Genomic DNA, 22,294 nt, shown 5'->3' on the forward strand with positions numbered 1-22,294 from the left:
AAATCCCTAAAAGCAAGACTTTTTTTACTACCCCCTCCCTAACTGTAAAAGTGTAGAGCCTGTTGCGTCATTGACACTTTAATGAAAACTATGTGTCTTGAACAGTCTTGAAAAAGCTAATACAAATAAACTGAATATTTGATTAACGAAATTAATTGCTGAAAGTTCAACAGTTCAAGGTTTTATTTCACTGTAATTTTATTTTAGTTTTCAATGTTCTGATTAGCACAAAAGAAAATATTTGTAATATAATTCGTTTTCAGTAAAGCACCAATGACACAGTAGCGCTTTAGACTTTTGTAGTTATGGAAAGGGGGCAGTAGCCAAACTCTTGTTTGTAGTGATTTTTGTTCGTTTTCAGCTTGTTCTACATATTCAACTTAAGTTTAACTTGTTCAAAGATTTATTGGCTCATCTGTATTATCCAGAACACACTCGAGAAGCCTGCTCTGTTGAATTTGAGATAACCGGTTTTGGTCATGCATTGGGTTATAATTAGCTTAATCTGAGTGAAATAAACTTACAATGTAGGAATATTTTAATTGAATATTTAATATACAGAGGTAATTAGGTTAGATTAGGTATTCAATATAATGCGATCTGGGCGGCCTGATTTCCTTAATTCTTTATTGTAGTTTCCATAATTTTGTTGCTTAAGTATTATATTTTCATCATATTTTGGTATATTTCATTGCAATTAACCTATCTTCACTTAATGCATGTGCTCTGAATAATATGAAAAATATCGATTTATTTAGTATGTTTCTTTGCTATGATAGTTTATTTCATTTCTGTTCATTTATTCTTTAACAGTAATTTCTGTTCGTCTTAAGTTCAAATTTGAATAGGTATGTGTCTGCTTGTCTTAAGTTTAATATGGCCTTTACTTCCCTTTGAAAAACTTCTTTTTCGGAGTGTTTTTTAAAATTAATTTCTGATTGTTTTGATTGCAAAAGTTTCAAGTTTTTCAACATTCCCAATTCAAAATAATAATCTTTTTTTGAATCAATGTTTCATACAAGTATCAAAACTAGCATCAAAGTTACAAAGAATCAAAGTAAAAATAAGGAACTTGCATAACTTACAGCTTTTACCACGGGGGGCTAATGAGGGTTTGTCAACCCCTGAGTTATAGTTATTTGACTTTTGAACTATTTGGAACAAAAATTTTTGGCTAACACAAAAATTTGATTGGATATATTTGAGCAAATAAGGGCGTCAGAGGAGGAAGGGGGCTGGTTACCCTTTAATCCCTTTTGAGTCTTAAAAAGGAAAATAGAACTTTCAATTTCCAATAAAATGAGCCTCCTGTTGTATAAATGAGTTTATACAACCGCCCCTTCCATAAAAACCTTATATGTTAACAACAGGCATTTAGCATAGCTTAGAACCCTTGCCCCAGGATCTTGGGCGGTTTGTCAACCCTGGAGGCGTAGTCATTTTAACTTGGACTATTTTGAACAAAATGGCCTTCTCAAAATTTTGATCAGATCCATTTGGGAAAGAAGGATGAAAGGGGAGCTTGATGCCCTATGATCATTTCTGATTCTTAAAAAGGAACTAGAAAAATCGATTTCCAATCAAAGTATCCTCCTTAGCCCCCGGGTTATGGGCGGGGGTATCAACCCTGGAAGCTATATTATATGATATTTGGACTATTTTGAACAATATGGTCACCTCAAAATTTTCATCTGATGTGTTTGGGAAAAATAGGGCGTGGGGAGGGGGATAGTTGAACTCCGGTCACTTTTGACTCTTAATAAAGAACTAAAATTTTCAATTCCCAATGATATGAGCCTCTTCCAAACTTTATACAACCACGTCCTCTATAAAAACCCTTAAGTTTAAGCTTAAGTATAGTCTGGCCCCTAGAACAAGACTGTTCTAATATAAATCCAGTTCGTACATATTTTGTACGAACCCGACATAGCTAACTCTTATGCCCTTGTGGCATAACTTACAACCCCTATCTTCGGGCTTTGGGGTGTTGAGTTTACCCTGGAATTTTGCTGCCTGTTCTTCAGATAATTTTGAACAAAATGGCTATCTAAAAAGAGGGCGTGGAGGGGGCTAGTTGCCCTCTAATAGCTTTTGACTCTAAAAAGGGCACTAGGCCTCCCGATTTCAAATCAAATTAACCCCCTGCAAAGTTTATACGACCACTTCTTCCACCTGGGTGTGAGTGTGAGTACGAGGGTGAGTGTGATTGACAAAATGGGTATGAGTAAGTGTGAGGGATTGAGCGAGTGAATACGAGTGTGAGTGAGTGAGCAAGTGAGTGTGAAAGGGTTTGAGTAAGAAAATGTAAGTATGTGTTAGCCCCCTGTGGATGTGAAAGTTTATACAACCACCTTTTCCATAAAAACCGAACACATTCCCCAGGGCATAAACATACAATCTTTACCCTCGGGTTTTGGGGGAGGGTTGTGCAAGCCCCAGAGGCATTGTTATATGATTTTTGGACTATAATGAACAATACGGCAAACTCACAGTATCGATCGGATGCATTTGAGAAAAAGAAGCCAAAGAGGAGGGGGGTAATTGCACTCCCCTCACTTTTGAATCTTAAAAATGGAAGATGAACTTTCAATTTAAAAACTTATATCCCCCAGGGCATAAATTGCAACACTTGTCCCCGGGCTCGGGGGGTTGCGTCAACCCCACAATTATTTTTACATGATCTTTGGACTATTTTTAACAAAATGGCTATCTCAAAATTTTGATCGGATGCATTTGGGGAAAAGAGGAGGGGGGGGGGTAAGTTGCCCTCTGATTAATTTTGACTATTGAAAAGGGCGCCAAAACTTCCAATTTCCAATCAATTGTGCCTCCAACAAAGTTTAAGACAATTCCTTCTCTAAAACACTTTATATACCGCGGGGCATAACTTACAATACTTGCCCAAGGGTTCTAGGGTCGTGTCGACCCTAGAGTTTGAAGGTTAAGTCAGGGTTAAGCATAGTGTAGCAGTTAGTGGTAGCAGGATACACGATTTTGTAGTTATGCTTTGTTTTTTAAATCCTTTCTGAGGTTAATGTTAATTATAATTTTTTTTGCCACTAGATATCTAGTAGACGTTGTCTATTACCACTGTATATCTGTATTTTTTGCCACTATATAGCTAATAGACGTTGCCTATTGCCACTATATATCTAGTAGACGTTGATTTAAGGATCCCCAGTAGAAGTTAATCTTTTCTACCATTACACAAACCTCCCCTTAGAGTTGCCGGGTCATTGCACCTAAAAGAAAATGTCAAAATGCTGCAGAGTGGGCAAATTCGTAACCTATCTGGAAAATTAATATAAGTATCTTGTATTATGTAAGGTATTTTTTCCAAGACCGCACTGCCTTTCTATGGCGAACAAATAAACGTTCAAACGGGGTTAAGTACTTTTATCAGACAGTGAGAACAGATGTAAAAGATTTTTTTTATCTGTTTTCACTGTCCAGTAAAAGAGCTTATCACCACTTGAACATTTATTTGTTGATCTTGTATTATGTAAGTATTTTGTCCTTTTGGTACAGGTTTGTCACAAAATTGCCAGTTTTAGAGGGAATACCTTAAATAAAGTGTTATCAGACAAGCCATTATTTACCCTAGTGCCCAAAATAGATCTCGATAAGGAATACTGAATTTAAGAAAAAAGACAGCCTTAAGCAGGGTCATCTCGACCACTTTTTTTCAGAGGAGGGGGTATTTTGTTTTAGGAGGAAGTGGGCTGTGAAAAATTTAGCAAAACTCAAAAAAATCGCTTGAATGCAGTTTTGTTACTTTGTTTTTGCAATTGTTTTTTTTGGGTGGGTGCCAAATTACCAGCATTGGCAGTAATCCATCATTGACAAAATCATGTTAAACTCAAAAATGATTCTTGTTAGACAAAGTCGAGGCAAAAGTAATTAAATAAATAGAATCACGATAAATGAATAAATGAGAAAAGTGATAAGTAATGAAACTGTAATACTAAAATACGCTATTGGAACAACACGAATGAGGAAATGCCAAATTGGGCAAACCAATCAACACTCAATTTATTAATCAATGTTATTGGCTTAACTAGTCTAATACTAATTAATGAATATTAATTAACCAGCTAATCAATGCAATTTAACAACATTTTGATTGAGGGTGAGTAAAGAGCTACAAGATATAAATAACGACAGTTTAGTGGACGCAATAATAATTAGCCTTCTTGAAGAATGGAATTGTGACTTTTTGGTAGAAGGTAGTATAAACAATTGTCTTTAAAAGTGAGAACCTTTATATATTATACAAATTAAAAAAATATTATCCTTGAAAATTTCATTTTCTTTAAATTTTTAAAAATTATGGCCCAGTTCCATAAAAATAGTAATTTTTTTAACTAAAAATTTACCAAATTTAGAACAAAACTAACAGACAAGATTTGGCAATACCGTTTTTCCAATCAGCGTTCCATAAAACGTATTCCCCTAAAACAACATTTCTTGTTCTTTCAAAAGAGTATAAGTCCCTGTTCGGTTGTTTATTGTACCGAAAATTTACCAAATTCAGAACAAAAATAATTGACAAGACATGGGAATACCTTTTTGGCACCTTCTCATTTAGCGTTTCGTAAGCTGGATGGAATTCAATGATGTGGTCTATCAACTTTCCTGTTGCACTTTGTCCTGCTTCATTTAACCAATAATCGTCGACAATAGCACCAAAATAAGGGCCCCACACACCTTTGATGAATTTTGGCTCAGTCGATAGACACATATGACATGATGAAGTCCCACAAATCATTCCTTAAATAAAGATATTCTTTAAATAAATAGCTCATGGTTTAAGTAATAAAACAAAATAATAACAAGGTCAACTGCAAGTAATTCAACTGCTGATCAGCTAACAGCTGCTGTCAACTGCAACTGGTGATCAACTACACGTAAGTTAGACATAATAACCACTACACTGCAGACACGTGCAAATAAATGTCATGTAAGTTAGGGTTCAAGTGGAGCAAAGCTACATCGTGTTTCTTATTTTGAAGCGTGTTTCGTTTAAGTGATGACAGTGGTCAGGTTTGGCGCTAGAACGTGGACACTCCGAAAGATGGAGGAGGATTTGTTAGATGTTTTCCAAAGGAATTATCTACGGATTCTTTTGAGTACCTGTTTAACTGACCGTGTTCCAAAAAAAAAGTGGCAAAAAAAAAAAAGTTGCAAAAAAAAAAATGTGGTTCTATCCCACTGTCTAGGCTATAATAAGAGAAAGGTTGAGATGGTTAAGACACGATCTGCAGATGAAGGATGGCAGATTTTCAAAGCTTGTCTTTTTTGGCAAACCATGCAGAGTCAAACGAAAAGCAGGTCGTCCGCTAATGGGGGGTAAGAGGATGTCGTAAGAAAGGATTCACGGGAAATTGAAATTTCTCGGGAGAGAATAAAGAGAGAGACTTTGAAAACATTGGGAAGGGAGGAGAAGCGTGCGTAGATGTGTTGGCCTCAAGCGACTTGATGTTATGTGAGTTATTAGAAGTAGTGGTAGTATTTCGTTTAAAGTTTATGCTCCCTGGTATTTTGCGACATTTTGTAATTCTACGAAAAGCCTCCTGTTGTTATTCACAACGAAGGATAGGATACCACTTCATTTATTTTAGATTTATTTATCCATTCGCTCAGCAATAATTATGATAATACTTCGATTTTTTCCAAGAGAAGGACTTTAACTTGCCTAACGCTACAGAACCCTACAAATCAATTTTATAAATTATGATTCAAGCGGAAAAAAGCTCCAATTTATCTCCCACCGTCAAAAGATTAAACGTACGTGTTGCAGGCGAGTACAAAGACCATTTTGGGGTAAGGGTGTCACATTAAAGAGGCTGATGGAGGTATTATTGAGAAATTCGGGGGGGGGGGGTACTAAAAAACTAATTCTACTTGTTAGTTTGAATAAGAAGGTCAAGGTCTTTAAAGAAATTCATAATTCTGATAGAGCCCCCTCCCCTCCCTACATGCGTCTCTGATGTGTACGAGAACATTTAGGTATAGATTTTGCCAATTAGATTCTAAAAACACCTCTCATTTTCGGTTCCAAAATGCTGCTTGATATTTTGAGGCATCAGCCCCTCTTTCAGGGAAAAACCTTATTCATATCCAGTACAGATTATGAGCTATAAGAAAATTGAAATTAAAGAATATAATAATATAAAAGATAAACTCATTTAGGACAAACTTGCGAAATATTTCACAATTTGATCTTTGCTAGGGTAAACAATGGCTTTCGACGTTAAGTACAAAAAGTAGCAGAGAGCCCCAATACACTAATTTGTGATACTAGCTTGAGGGTCTTAATATCTAAAGTGTAAAAGATTCTAAGACTTTTTTTTAAAAAAATGAATAAAATATTCAAGAATAAACTCCGACATCGTACGGAAAGTAGAACAGAACCCCAAGACACTAGCTTGTGACACTAAATTGAAGGTCTTGATATCTATAGCCTAGGAATTCCTAAAACTTTTTTTTAATAAAAAGAGAAAAATTTTCAGGAATAAACCCCAATATTGATTCCAAGAATCTCCGGAAGTCTCTTTCAAATGCGATTGTCTACCAAATTTTTGTGGAAAGCGATTATTTACCCTGCTATTTATTTTTCCAAAATTCGGCAAATTACTCACCAAGTCGCTCCTCAAACACATTTTCCTGTTCTCCATTGCATCCGATCATACCAAGAAATCCAGCGTGTGCATCAATTATAGAAGTTGCTACAGGGGTTCCAGGAATAAGTCCCACCTCATTGGCTACACTTTCAATTAGTCCCGCCCCAACAGGATGACCTGGCGCTAAGACTCTTGATCCAATTTTAAAACAATCGTTGTCCAAGAGTTCTGAAAGTCCAATTTCTTTTAAAAAGCTTGCGGACCAGTTGCAATCCCCTTTATTCCGGCATAGAAATCCCCATTTGCAGACCAGAGAACAAAGTGACCTGAAACGAACCTAAAAATCAGCTTTAAACGTTGACAAAGCTAACTAAGTCTTGATGAACAATAAGCAGAAAAAATAATTATCTTTTTCTGTTTTTGCTTCTTTTATTTCATTGGTCGTTAGTGTGATAATTTTATAGATCCTATTATATTTCTTTTTAAAATACTGTCATTTCTATCCTTCGTTATCTTTAATTTTATTTTAATTCCTAATCATCTTTGATTTTTTATTTACATCTATTAAATTATTTATGTAATTGTCAAACATTTCAATTTTATTTTACCAACATCTGGATTGTATCCATTTTTACGTGTTTTTATGTTTTTCTTTATTCTTTATTTATGTAGGTTCTTACTGGGTAGTTTTTCACAATATCTTATCTAAAAATGACATTTAGTATTTTTGCTTTATATTACAAAGAAAAGTCTCTTTGGATAGGTGTAAAGTTCGGGAGCCTAAGCCTTGTAGATCTTATCTAGATCAAATTCAATCTTCAATATTGTTTGAAAATATGAACATATTTGAAAATAGAAATTCCTAATAAAAATAGTATTTTAATAATTTAATTAAAATTTTAGTAATATATGGTATTATAGTAATTAAAGTAGTATTTTAAGCAGAAATGCTTAAAATACTGCGAATTGTATGACTCATAGAACAAGCCAGCTTAATCTGAAAGATTTAGAATCAAAATCGAATAAGTCTCCAAAGCAAATGAAACAAACGAAAAACTAGATGCATGTCTGATTTTGATTTCAACGCATCCATCATAAGCCCTAGGATATTTTGATCTTTTCCAGTTTACTTTTTATCCAGTTCAAAGGATATGGACAATAAATCTTAATAATAAGCTCGCTCACTTTTTCTTATAAAACAAGTTTATCTTTTTTCCAGTTCAAAAAATATGTCCAGTAAATCTAGATAATAAACTCAGTCAAAGGCACTTAAAAAACTAAATAATTGTCTAATATTAAAGCATTTCTTGTATTTTTTTCTGTCTTAATCCATCTATGTATATCTATGTACATGTATCAGGCACGTAGCATAGAGAGACTTTAAGGTCCCCTTCCTCCATCGCCCTGAAAGTCAAAATTTTACGTTTTTGTATTTTCGTTTTCCATATGATTCGCCAATTTTTGGCTTTTTTCCAATCTGTTCCCTCAGTCGAACAATTTATTGAAAAGAAATATTTTAGAGCAAACCAAGTACTTTGACTTCGCCAAAGGTCAAAGTAGTGTCGAAGACTGAACAGGTTAATCTTGACCAATTTGGCTTCTGAAAAGCTTAATAAAGACAATAAACTTAGAAGACGATTTTCTTACTTTGGTCTTTGTGTCATTAATTTGTCATTATATTATTACCATCTAATCTTTCTCGAATCTTTATTTTAGAGCCACTAAAACGAAAAACAAAAATTCCAGCACTTTTTTCCAAATCTTGTGTTCAACAGGATTAATGCAGGTAGGCTACCTCTAACCACTATTTTGAAAAGGGAAGTTTAAAATGAGTTCAAAGACAAGCAGTTCTTTCAGTTAAAAGAAAAAATTAAATATAAATATAGATTAATTTTTATTATTTATATATAAATTATTTTATTCCCAATTCAGCCCATCCATCCCGGTTCAGTGCCCCAAGATGATGTCGTCAAGCCACTAGCCCAGTCCTTCCTTATTCCTAGGGCACAGACAATTACATAGATGACAGGTATTTAAACTTTGACAGAAAAAAAAATATTATACCCTAATTTCAGATTTTTGGTTGCCTGTATCTTTTTTTTGGCTCTGGACTTTGGAAATCACTGTTGTCCCAGGAAAGGAAACCTAGTAAACATCAAACTACGGCCCATAGTAACCAGAAACGTAAAAGAAATTTTAACAAAGCTTACTAGTTACAGAAAATTGCCATTTGTAGCTCATTCAGGAATACCAAGTAAGATTATTAGTAAGACATTATTTTGGAAATGAATTTATTAGAATTTCAAAAATAGAAAAATAAACGGCAACGGTCAAGTAACGATAGAAAAAAAAAACAAGGTAAAGGAACGAAACAAAAACATAAAGCTAAAAAATACAAATAAAAGATAATTTTCCCTTTCTCAAGTCACAGTAAAAAGTAACGGTAATGATAACCTGTAATAGTCAAGTAGGGACATAAAAATTGTTTATAAAAGCCCATGGAACAAAATAAAAAGATAAAGCTTAAAAACGAAAAATAAAAGAGAATAGCAACTTTTATTCAAGTAACAGTAAAAAGTAAAGGTAACGGCAAAAATAACGGTAACAGTTAAGTAACGGAAAAAAAACGGTTGTTAAATGCCCTTGGAAAAAATTAATAAAGTAGAACTTGAAAACAAGAGATTTTTCAAGCAACGGCTACTTTTTTGACGGCCAGCGTTGTCATAAAAGTGATTTTCCACTCTGACAAAATGCAGCAACCCAATGTTTACCTCAATTTTCGCGGTTTGGAAGGACGGGCGATTTACTAACTGGCTGTTGACACCTGAGTGATCAATTTTTAACTGTCAAATTTTTGACACCATATGTCCTGTTTTGTCACTAGCATATATAGGTAGTCTTCTCATATGAAATAGTCCTTGGCATTTCCAATAGCGTATAGACTTAGATCCGTATAGAATTTACCGCATAAAATTAAATTTAGCGCATAGATTTTAATTTAGTTTAAATTTTAGTTTAATTTAGATAATTTTTAAGAATTAAATTAGCGTTTATAAAATGCATTACCGTATAGACTTTAAATTTGTAGTGAATTTGGTATATAGAATCTAAATAAGCATATTTTTCTAAATTGTCGTATAGATTTTAATTTAGTTCTAACTTAATTTAACTTAAGTTCAGTGTAATTTAGAGTATACATTTTAATTTAGTTTATATTTTAATTTAATTTAAATATTTTTTAATAAATTAGCCTATTGGATTTGGCGTTTAGAATTATCGTGTAGAATTGGAGTGTATGAAATATTCTTGGCATTACGAATAGCGAATAGACTTAAATTTGCATAGATTTTAACATATAGAATTTACATTAGCCTTATTTTATTAATAACGTATAGGTATTAATCTGGTTTAATTTATTCTAAATTAATTTATATTTTAATTTAGTTTAACTTACTTTAATTTTAGTTTAGTTTAATTTACCGTATACATTATAATTTAGTTTAGATATTGATTTAATTTACATATTTTTTATAAATTAGCATATATAATTTAGTGTATAGAATTAACCTATAAAAGTGGCGTATATGAAATATTCTTAGCCTTACCAATAGCGTATAGACTCAAATTCGTAAAGAATTTAGCTTACAGAATTTAAATTACCATATTTTTTTTAATTAGCGTATAGGTTTAAATCTGATTTCATTTAAGTCAGTTTAATTTAGGGAATACATTTTCATTTAGTTTAGAATTTATTTTAGATAGTTTTTAATAAAGTAGCGTATAAAATATAGTGCATAGAATTAGCATATATGCATTAGTCTTGGCATTTCAAATAATGTATAGAATTTAAATTCGTAAGACGTTCTTGAGAATAATACCCATCATTCCTTCACTCGGTATTTTATTGTTGCCGATCTTATGAGCTCTCCATTCATCAATGATATCCAATTGAAAAAAAAGGAACAGAAAAGAAAATCCTAGAAAGATCTGGAAAAAGAAAAAACCCTAAAAAGACCTAGAAAAAGAAGAAAACCTAAAAAATACCTAGAAAAGGAACAAAATCTAAAAAATACCTGGAATCGTCACCAGTAGCTTTCCAAGTAAGAAAATCAGGAAGATCAAAAACTTTTCCAATTTTTTCCCAGGATTGTTGGAGATTCTTTTTCAGCCACAAAAGCTTCGGCATCTCCATTTCTGGTGACATTTTCCCACCAACGTAGTCTAGAGCCTCGTGTTTCATTGAATTAATGTGTTCTGCTTCTCCAACAGCTCTGTGGTCCATCCAAAGTATAACATTTCTCTCCTTATTACCTTCAAAACAAATAGAAATAATAAACTAATAAAAAGAAGATTCAAGTTCATCTTCGAGATACAACAACACCCAACGCCATCTAGAATTACCGAGCCAGATCATACAGTTAATTATGAGAATGAGACCTTTGCTTTTCATATCTTTTTTACTTCTACTTTGTATTAGGCTGAAGATAAAAAAAAAAAAAAAAAAAAAAAAATATTTAAAAGGGCAAAATTAACAGATTTATCAAATACTTTTTAAAACTAGCATATGCACTGCACATTACCCTAGCCCTAGTACTTTTGTTAAGAATTAAAAAAATTTAAGGCAAAAATCCAATTTTTCAGAAAATTCCGGTCAAGTTAAAATAAGGTAGATCTTTGTTGGATTCAGATTTTTCTTAAAAATATTTTTTCTCAAGAAGCTTTAATTCATAATTTTCTGAAATTTAGATTATTTGTTTTTCTGGTTGCCAATAGTGGTATTCCAATGTCAGTCCCGCTAGTGGTTTTCCCACGGCACTCTCATTAAGAAGCATTTTCCGTTGCATTACCATAAAAATCATTCCGCTTTCCCAAGTTTCCCGTACTCTTTGGGCAGGGTTCTGACGGACGGCAGATTAACTATTCAAAAAACAGTTACAATACTATTCCTCGGTTAAAATTGAATAAAGGGCAGGGGGAGACTAAAGGTCGCAGATAAGCCGCCTAATATTTTCTACCCTGCTGACATAGCCTGTAGTATTAGAGGGCAAAGAAAAAACCAGACCAGCAGAGACCAGGGTCATGTCCAGGGAGAGGGGGTAACCCCTTTTAACCCCCCTCCCCGCCCGAATCTAAATCTGATTCAAAAAAGGAACAAACATGCATAAAATCAAATTTTGATGGTTTTTTTAGTTTTACTTCCCCTCCCCCCCCCAAAAAAAACGAAAGCCCTGAATACGGCCTTAGCAGGGACTAAAAAATTGATCGAGCTAGCATTGTCTCTTTGTGATCTGGTAGTTTGATTTATTTCCTAATACTTCACTTCCAGAGTGGGCGATTCCTCTGGAAAAAACAAGCGACAACTGGTTACAATTTGGTAGCTATTTTAACCTGATTTAAGACTATTCTCTACAACATCTACTACTAACAACTCACCGCATTACCAAGCCACCTGAGGCCAACACAGCTGCCCACGCTCCCCCTTCATTCCAATCTATACAAAGCTTCCCTCTCTACACCCTCCCAGGAAGTTCCCATTTCCCTTAAATCTTCCGTTACGACATCCTCAGAACCCAACCGCAGACGACCTGCTTTCCATTTAGCCCTAGAGTGTTGGTCGAAAAAGACAATCTTCCAAAGTCTGTCATCCTTTATCCGAAGAACGTGCCCTAGCAATCTCAACTTTTCTCTCATTATAGCCCTAGAAAGTGGGATTGAACTCCACTTTTTGTACAGCCTACTGTTTGAAATACAGTCTGTCAGTTGGGTACCCAAAACACTCCGTAGGCAATTTCCCTGGAAACACCTAGAAAATCCTCCTCCGTTTTTTGGAGCGCCCAAGCTTCAGAGCCATATTTGACCATTTTCATCAATGTAGCCTCCAATATTCTAATCTTGGTTTGCTGACTTATCTTCCTATTCCTCCAAACTTTTTTCAATTGTGAAAAAACACCCTGACCCTTGGAAGTTCTACTTTTAACATCTTCACCCATCCACCGTCTTTATCAATAGTACTGTCAAGGTAAGTGAAGCTGTCCACTTGATAGATCTTTTCGTTACCCAACGTCCCGTTTTAATCTTCACCTATTCCTAGCCTTAGTGATTTAGTCTTCTTAACATTAACTTTCAAACCTATTCTTGCATCATGAATTCGAAAAACCTCTAAAAGTTCGTCCATTTTGCTCAAACTTTCATCTAGAATGCTTAGATCATCAGCATAATCTAAGTCCAGGAGAGTTTTTCCTCCCCAATTGTTTCCGTTGTCTCCCAATGCCTTTCCTGTGCTCCTTAAGACGAAGTCCATGAAAGTGATCCACGTAAATGGGGATAGAACAAGGAGTTAAGCAGGAGCCTGCTTAACTCCTGATTCAATACGAAACCAGCCGCTAACCTCATTTCCTACCTTAACTGCAGCAGAGTTATTCTCGTGCATAGTGCTAATTATTTTAGTGTATTTGTCTGGTATATCATACTAGGAACAGACCTTAACTAAAGCTCTTCTATCAGCTGAATCAAAGCCTTACTCATAAACTATACTGAGGATGAAAGGTGTTGGATTACTCGGGCACTTTTCAATTATTAACCAAAGAGTGAGAATTTAGGCGACATATCCTCCACCTTTCTAAAACAACATTGTTCTTCTTTTAAAATTTTGTCTGCAGAACCTCTCAGGCTAAAAAGTATCATCATAATAAGCAATTTGTTACCTACAAAATCCAGGCTACTGCTTCTATAAGTACCACACTCATTTTTATCAACTTTTTTATACAGGGGTTTAATTAGGGTTATCCTAAAATTGCTAGGTACTTCCCCCTTTTTCAATAATCATATACATAATCTTCAGTAACTTATCTCTAACCTCGTGCCCACCATATTTAATAAACTCTTTTACCAAAGCATCAGCACCTGGAGCTTTATTATTTTTTATCCTTTTAGTACTCTCACTAATTCTTCCTCACAAAATAAATCCTCCTTCACGCCAAAGGTGTCACAAGCGTTTTAATTCTCCTCTCTATCTTTTCCTCTAACTCTAACCCAGTTTAGCATATTCTTAAAATATTCTGTCCATCTCTCTTTAACTCATACCTTACCAGTAATTGTGTCCATCAGAACTGTGTCCGTTTCTATCTTTAACTGGGACAAGTCCAGATTGACTACACCCTCTCAATTTATTAACATGTCTGTACATAATTTTACTATTATGCCGTCTAGCTGCATTTTCTGGATCCTCAGAAATTTCATCTGTGGTCACCACTTTACACTTCCTTAGTTCATATTTTAATGGTTTCTTCACTTTCTTTACACTCCTCTAATGTTCATATGATCTACCACTCAGATAATTCTTGAACGGAGAGGAGAAGTACCTTCTCCTCTCTATTAAACATAAAGCATTTTATTCCAAGCTGTGTTCCCAACTTTCTTTTGTGTCAACCAACACCATCAGTAACTTCACAAAATGTTTTCCTAAAATTATTCCATCGATCTTCTACTTTGTCAAATTTTAAACTCTCCAATTTAGTATTCAACTGCTCCTCAAAATTTTTCTCAAATTCTTATCCAGGAGCATGCCAACATTATAGATTCTCGGAAGGTAGTTACCCTTCCTAAATTTCAGCTTTAAATAATACCTAGACACTACTAGATGGTGATCTTTGCTTTTATCATCAGTAACGACACTCCAAATATACCCTAGATTCTTGTATCAAACCTGCCAGTCTCCGGTTTACAATACCATAATCAATAAGGATAGCTGTCTTACCATCATGTGAATACCATGTTAACTTATGGGCCATTTTATGATCAAATACACTGTATTGGTTGTCACTGGATTGTTATACTTACAAAATTGCAGCGGTCTATAGCCATTACTGTTTTATTTTCCTAAGCCAAATTTACACAGGGTAGGATACCATCTATCCCTATTTCTACCAACCTGGGCGTTAAAATCTCTTTATAAAATCATCATATTTTTACCTGGGATCCTGTATATTTGTTCCTGTAACTGTAAGAAAAATTCTTCTGAGTCACTACTATCTCCGTCAGTCAGTTCTACAGGGGTATATATTACTATGACTGATACCCTGCACTTCTTATTCGTTAAATGAGCAATTAGCATTCTATTATAAATACCTTCCCAAACCTAAACAAGACTTAGAAGCTTCCTTATTCATCATGAGCCCCACTCCCTGTCTATGTACACCATCCTTCGTGCCTAAGTAAATATATTCCTTATCACCTAATTTCATGTTTCCTACTCCTGGGATATGAGTTTCTGAAACTCCTTGTAAGTCTAGCTCGAATCATCTGTATTCGTCAGTCAAAATATCAATACGATAGTTATTTTTTAATGTTGTAACATTCCATTATGTATTCATGCCTACAAATATTATGCCACTACGGGGAGGCGACTTATAGGCCAGGAAAAGGTTTTTCAGTCCAAAAACACCCACCAAAACAGACCACCGCCAGAAGAATCATCCAATAATCAGAATCCCGTGCGAATGCTGTGTCACTTACTATATATAGAGTTGACCGCAAGGTCCCCAGTCTTGCGGGTACTCCAACAGTGTCGAGGCAGCCCTTTGCAAAGCCATTGTCCGTAGGTCTGGATCTTAAACCCAGCCTCGGTTGTCCTCCTATAAAGGATCCTCCCACAATAATGCTCTCCGTCATTATGCAATTTCCTGGGAGAAGGTTTGTAAATCACATGACATGTCCACACGCCATTTGGGCCATGCTGAGTGAATATACGAGGGGCCTTCTTCCTCCTTTGCCTGTATTTACGACCCCCGAGCAAGGGTGTCCCAGTTTCTATTACGGACCCCCAGGATCAAGTTCCCCTTGTTCCGCGTCTCCTATGGAGGTACCCTACATATCTGTAGAGCAATCTTCTATCTACCACCCCGGGACGCACTGAGTGGCCTGTAGGAGACCCCTACTAAAAAGTAACTCTGTATTTCGATTTAGTTTTTATTCATGATTTACGATTTACGTTTGATTTACGATTACTTTCGATTTTTATTTTCAATTTACGATTTACTCGACTTACTTAGTTTTGTCTAGATTGAGTCTATGAATGAGATCCTGTCTGTTGGCCCAAATACAAGGTAAAAGTTAGTTAATGATTCTTTCAATGAAGGGCAAATTTGTGCATTAGCACGGGAAATATTCTATAAAGCTTTATCTAGTAATGTAAAACTAAATTTTCGTTTAGAACTCACGACAATTCAAAAGTTTTCGTTGGGCAAGATCAGCTATGTTCAAGATCAGCTATATGGCAGTCTTCCCCCATAGTTTATATAAATGTGAAGATCATATATGCTACCTAAGCTGCAACCCGCCCACAAAAAAGGACACATAGAGATTGGTTGAAGTAGCATTATTTGGTGCATATAGTATTCTACAAACTTTTATGTACATATTTTCAATATTCTACAAACTTTTATGTACACATTTTTCAGACTTCCCAAAAATTTGTTTTCCCAATAAACTTTTACCATTAATATTAGTTGAAATAATAATTACTGTTCCTGAATCAGTTTCAAACTGCAATTCTTCCTCGCTTGATAGTTTCACACTATTTCCTTTAAATACATTCTTATGAGTTCATTCTAGCCCAGTCAAGGATATCCTGATTTGTGTTCGGCCCGATATGGCCGAGATAGATGGCCGAAAAGTGAAATTTTGGCAACCGGTGGTCCTTCATCCCTAAACATTTGACCTAGCCATTTTAACCTTTAGCTTCATTATAACTGTCATTAAAATGCCGCATCTCTACCTGACCTTGCCTAATTGCTCCTGCAATCCAAGTCGTTACTGTTTCTGTCAGTCACTTTTAGAGAGACATATATCACTATCTTAGAGACATGTTCCAAAAATTCCAAAAGCAACCCAATGTACATCTTGGAATTGATATCAGCCGAAGCTCTTACTGATGATATGAAAGTCAACCCTTTAAAGTCAACTGTTCTTACTATTAATTTCCTTAAAACTCTTCCTTCTTTTTCCTGTCCAATCCCCCTGAAATGTCCGTTACCACTATGAAATTACTGGGCGTTACCATCTCCAGCGACTTAAAATGGGATTGTCATATTAATGACATTTTAAAACGTACAAATGCGACATTTTCCCTCCTTAAACTCCTCAAAAAGTTTAAATACCCTAAGTTGCACTGTTTGAGGATTTTCCTGTCATTTGTACGCCCAATCCTTGAGTACGCCTGTCCTGTTTGGCATCCTGGCATTTCCATGGAATTGTCGGACAGAATAGAGGCAGTACAAAAAAAGGTGCCTAAGATTTATCTTCAATGAGGGTACAGTACCTTATATTTCCCTTCTTAGGAAAGCTAATCTTGTCACCCTTAAGAAAAGGAGAGCAAAAATTACCTTGCGTTTTGCTAACAATGCCCTTCATAAGCCTCGAACAACTCTTTTTTTTCCAGGTCAATATTCACCCCTTCGACCCCACCTCCCGCGTTCTGTGTCAACAAAAATCCCCCTTCTCGCCCCCAAAAGAGTTTGCACGGAAAGCTATTTAATAACCTTTATCCCTTACATAGTTGACATTTTCAACCACTGAATCTCCGCTGCCCCCCCCCCCCCCTCACTCGCTCTTTACCTCATAGTTATTAATTTAATGCCCATTTTGCAAATTTGGGGGTTTTATATTTATGTTTGTTATTCACCAACTATCTTATGTTTTTTTTGTTTGCTGACGTTTGACGTTGTTATATTTTTGCTGACGACATTGGCCTTCTAATTTTATGAGTTTACTTTGTACTTTTTTTTTGTTTTTAAGTTTTTACGTATTTGACCTAGACCCTTTTATAATTTGCTGTTGTTGTGTGATTGTTTGTTTTTGTTGTTCTTTTTTCGCTGTATTTGACGCTAAAGTGCGAATTCGGCCCTTTTGGGCTTGTGATAGCCATTTTTCAGCAATAAATCTTATCTTATACTATATTATTAGCACATTCCCAACCTAAAGCAGAATTAAAAGTTTCTTTATTTGATAGCGTCCTATTCCGTGCATATATATCCCGTTATTCTAACCAGAATAAGTAAATTCAATATTAACTTTCGTGTTTAATAACCCTTGGAGCTGACTTTCCAAAAGTCCTTACGAGTCCGATTCAAAGCGTCAGTCAAAATGTCAATACGACATGTTGCCACAAAACAAGTTTTTAAATTTTCGATTACTATAGGCTATACTTCGTTTTCACTAGGCAGTGCCTTACGCCGCAACCAAGATAGTGCCAATTGGGGGGGGGGGAGGGAAATTATTCCTTCCTCTTCTTTCTTAAATACCTTTTTTGGTATTTTCATTGAAAACGTCAAGAAAAACTGCCCCCCCCCCTAGATTTTGAAAAATACCTTTGGCTCCTTCCCTCCACACACACACACACTTGCTTTCATGAATCATAGTCACCACATCCTAAGCAACGAGCCACTTAAATTTCTGTGGTACTCCTTCAGTATTAGAATACTATAGGATAAATTTCGTTGTAGTCGTGAGTTTTTCGCTTGTAAAGTCTCTCAAATTGTACTGTACTCTATAGTGGAGTGGCTGTTAAACACCAACGACTAGAGAAAAACCTTCAATTACTTTTCAAAACGCTATCAGTTACTGGTCATCTCAGCTTATTTTAAATCTAGCTATTAACTGTCTATAGATGAATTACGGGGAAAAATGACAAGTAATTTATCCCTGTAGTAGATATTTTCATTGGATAAAAACGAAAAAATTGCCACCTTTCATCTATATTTTGAAAAATAAATTGTAAGTTTGATAATATTTTTGAAAACATATGTGTTTGACAATATAAACCAGACCATGTAAGTTACCTGATGGACAGACAGTTACAGGATCATGATTCGCATCAACAACAGCAAGCGAGCACGTAGCATCAAATCCAATACCTTTAATTTTATCTGCGGGAATACCTTCAGCGACATCCTACAATTAAAAGAAAAGAATTAGAGAAGATAAGTGCTGCTGTTGATATTAAAAGTACAGACCCCCAAAAGTAACCAAAGCCTAGTGGATGGCACACCAGACTTGAAATCGTAGGTCTTTCGGGACTCGGGCTCCAGTCCGGGTGCCACCTAGACCCAAGTCCTTTCTTGCAGTGGTCACTATTGGTGTGACTCTACAAGCTGAGCCTCCTGTGTGCAGAGGCAAAGGCCCTTTAAGACCTGATCCTCAATCTAGTTTAGTCTCTCCCATCAAGAATTATAGAGGCCCCTATCAAGTTATATCTAGATTTAATTTAAAGCTGAAATTCAGGAAGGGTAACTGCTTGAAGTACCAAGGACAGTGAAATGACGTCGAATTGTTTGAAATGGTTGAGTGGAAATTCACATAACCATATATATCTTAAAATTATAAAAACCGGAAATCCAATTTTTAATATAAAACCTCCAAATGTATTTATGCAGCTTTTAGTAGTAGCGGGCTACAAATAAACAACAGACATCTGTAAAAAAAAAACAAAAAAAACAAGCAAAAATAAGCTGCAAAAAACACATGGCACGACAGAGGCTAAAAAGGTTTAGCTTTCCTTTGAATGTGTATTTGTCTTTGGGAATCAGAAGATTGTTCATGTTTGAATTTCCACAGACAAAACACGTTGTCACATATAACTAATTGGTTTTTCTTATTTATTTTCAAGGTTCGATATGGCAACACTGACGAAAATATGATACTGCTTTATAAACTTTATAGATTTAGGGCTACCAAAGGGAAAATCTTACACATATTCCCCATCTTCCACTGGTTTTGGGACCATTGCTTTTCCTGAGTCTATAATAATTTCAATGTTTTAAAGAGTATGAAAATTGCACCTTGGAATGTAACAACGTTAAAAAACGACTATCATCTCCTTTAGTAGGTTCTACCGGGTTGTATTCTACTATGACTGATACCTTGCACTTTTTAGTCATAAAATGAGCCACTTTCATCCTATTATGAATACATTTCCAACCTAAGCCAGACTTAACAGCTTCTTTATTCATTATGAGCCCTACTATCAAGAGCTGTTCCTAGGGTTGCTGGCGAGTGACTCAGATGATTTTACTTACAGCTACAGGAACAAACAGACAGGGTCCCCGGTACACATATCTTATTTTTATTAGAAGATTTTAATTTCCAGTTCGGTAGAAATATGGATAGATGGTATCCTAGCCTATGTAAATTTGGTGTTGGAAAACAAAACAGTAATGGTTACAGACTGCTTGAACAGTGTAAGTATAACAATCTAGTTATAAACAATTCAGTATTTGGTCATAAAATGGCCCATAAGTTAACATGTTACCCACATGGTGGTAAGACAACTGCCCTTATTGATTTTGTTATTGTAAACCGTAGACTGTAAGGATCGAAACGAAATGCTAGGGTATGTAGGAGTGCTGTTATTGGTCTTAAAAGTAATGATCACCATCTTGTAGTGTCTAGAGTTAATTTAAAGCAGAAATTTAGGAAGGACAAATACCTTCTGCAAAGCTATGACGTTGGTAGACTCCAGGATGAGAATCTGAGAGACACTTCCCACAAACAGTTGAATGTTAAACTGGAGAGTTTAAAATTTGACAATGTAGAAGATGACTGGATCAATTTTAGGCAAATAGTTTGTGGGGTCGCTGATGGTGCCTTAGGGAAGAAAGTTAGAAACGCAGTTAGGAATATTAGTGAAAATGTTTTATGTTTAATTCAGAGATGAAAAGGCTTGTACAGGAACAATTTGAGTGATCTTATGAAAACAAGAGGAATGTAAAGAAAGTAGAGAAAGCATAAAATACAGTCAATTTACACGCGTCCCAGTCAAAAATAGGAAAGGGACAGCAATTGGTGATAAGGAAAGAGTTAAAGAGAGATGGGCAGAACATTTTGAGAATGTGTTAAGCCGTGATAGTTACAGGGAAAGATATAGAAAAGAATGAATAAGTTTGTGACACTTTGGATGTGAGGGAAGATTTATTTTGTAAGGATGAATTAGTTATAGTACTAAGGATTACAAATTAATAAGCCCTCAGGTGCTGATAGAGTGGGAAATTCGTTTTTTAAATATGGTGGTTATGAAGTTAGAGATAAGTTACGGTACTGAAGATTATGATTTTTGAAAACGGAAAAGTACCTAGCAATTTTAAGAAAACTCTTATTAATCATGGCAAGCAAATCAACTGGCATGATGATACTTTTTAGACATAGAGATGCTGTAGAAAAAATTTTAAGAGAAGAACAGTGTTGTTGCAGTAAGAGGATGAGAGAATACGTCGACCAAATTTTCACTCTTAGATTAATAACTGAGAAGTGCCTGAGTTATAAAACCCCTTTAGTTTAGTCCTCAATTTTATCGATTGTGAGCAAGTGTTTAATTCAGATGATAGAAGAAACTTAATGAAGGTCCTATCCTCGTATGGTATGTCAGACAATACATTAAGGTGATTAGTGTTATGTCCGAGAATAACATTGCTGTGGTTAAGGTGGAAAATGAGGCTAGTAGCTGGTTTTGAATTAAATCAGGAGTTAGGCAGGGTTGTGCCCTACCCACATTTATATATATATATATATATATATATATATATATATATATATATATATATATATATATATATATATATATATATATATATATATATATATATATATATATATATATATATATATATATATATATATTATTTTGGTGGACTTTGTCCTAAGGAGCACAGCAAAGGCAAAGCGAGAACACGAAATTAGCTGGGGAAGTAAAAATTTCGTAAACTTAGATTATGCTGATGATATTAGGATCCTCGATGAATATTTTAGCAAAATGAATGAATTTTTAGAGGTTTTACGAGTTCAGGGTTCAAGAATAGGTTTGAAAATTAATATTAAGAAGACTAAGAATGAGTGACGATGAAGAGATGTTCGGTAATGAGACGATCGATGAAGTGAACAGCTTTACTGCCTAGGCAGCATCAAACAGTTCGTGGTAACGAACTGTAAGTAAGGAGCGACCCGGCTCAATAGTAACAGAAACTCTAAAAACTGACATTTTGATACCAATAGCTACATCAAAAGAATCAGATTTTTATGCTGATTTCAAATATATAAGTTTCATCAAGTTTAGTCTTATTCACCAAAAGTTACGTGCCTGAGAAAATTTGCCTTATTTTCGAAAAAAGGGGTAACACCCCCTTAAAATCATATAACTTTAATGAAACTCACACCATCAGATTTAGCGTATCAAAAACCCTACTATGGAAGTTTCAAGTTCCTCTATGTAAAAATGTGGAATTTTTGTATTTTTTTTTCCCAGAAGAAAGATCACGGATGCGTGTTAATTTTTTTTTTTTTCAGGGGCGATCATATCAATCCAGTAGTCCTAGAATACAGTGAGAGGGCTCATACGAGCGGAAATTAAAAGTTCTAGTGTCCTTTTTAAGTGACCGAAAAATTGGAGGGCAACTTGGCCCCCTCCCATGCTCATTTTTTTTCCAAAGTCACCCAATCAAAATTTTGAGATAGTCATTTGTTCAGCATAGTCGAAAATCTAATAAATATGTCTTTGAGGATGATTTAACTACCCACAGTTCCCGGGGGAAGGGCTGCAAGTTATGAACTTTGCCCACTGTTAACATATAGCATTGGTTAATGGGAAGTATACAGACGTTTTCAGGAGGGATTTTCATCTGGTG

At 35.1% G+C, this 22,294-nt stretch overlaps 1 protein-coding gene across 4 annotated transcripts in view; it reads right to left on the reverse strand.

Annotated features, from left to right (window-relative positions):
- The window catches only part of LOC148956112 (FGGY carbohydrate kinase domain-containing protein), a 107,955-nt gene that overhangs the window by 36,103 nt on the left and 49,558 nt on the right, over positions 1-22,294 (reverse strand). For all 4 annotated transcript variants that reach the window (XM_089093999.1, XM_089093974.1, XM_089093991.1 and 1 more), the window contains 4 exons: positions 18,461-18,572; positions 10,697-10,934; positions 6,642-6,949; positions 4,566-4,770 (listed from right to left, as the gene is read on the reverse strand). In XM_089093999.1, coding sequence (XP_088950125.1) covers positions 4,566-4,770; positions 6,642-6,949; positions 10,697-10,934; positions 18,461-18,572 — 863 coding nt within the window. The remainder of the gene's footprint in view (positions 1-4,565; positions 4,771-6,641; positions 6,950-10,696; positions 10,935-18,460; positions 18,573-22,294) is intronic.

This window comes from Artemia sp. Qi Xiang Cuo, chromosome 1 (assembly GCF_049724085.1).
Source record: "Artemia sp. Qi Xiang Cuo chromosome 1, ASM4972408v1, whole genome shotgun sequence".
NCBI lineage: Eukaryota > Metazoa > Arthropoda > Branchiopoda > Anostraca > Artemiidae > Artemia > Artemia sp. Qi Xiang Cuo.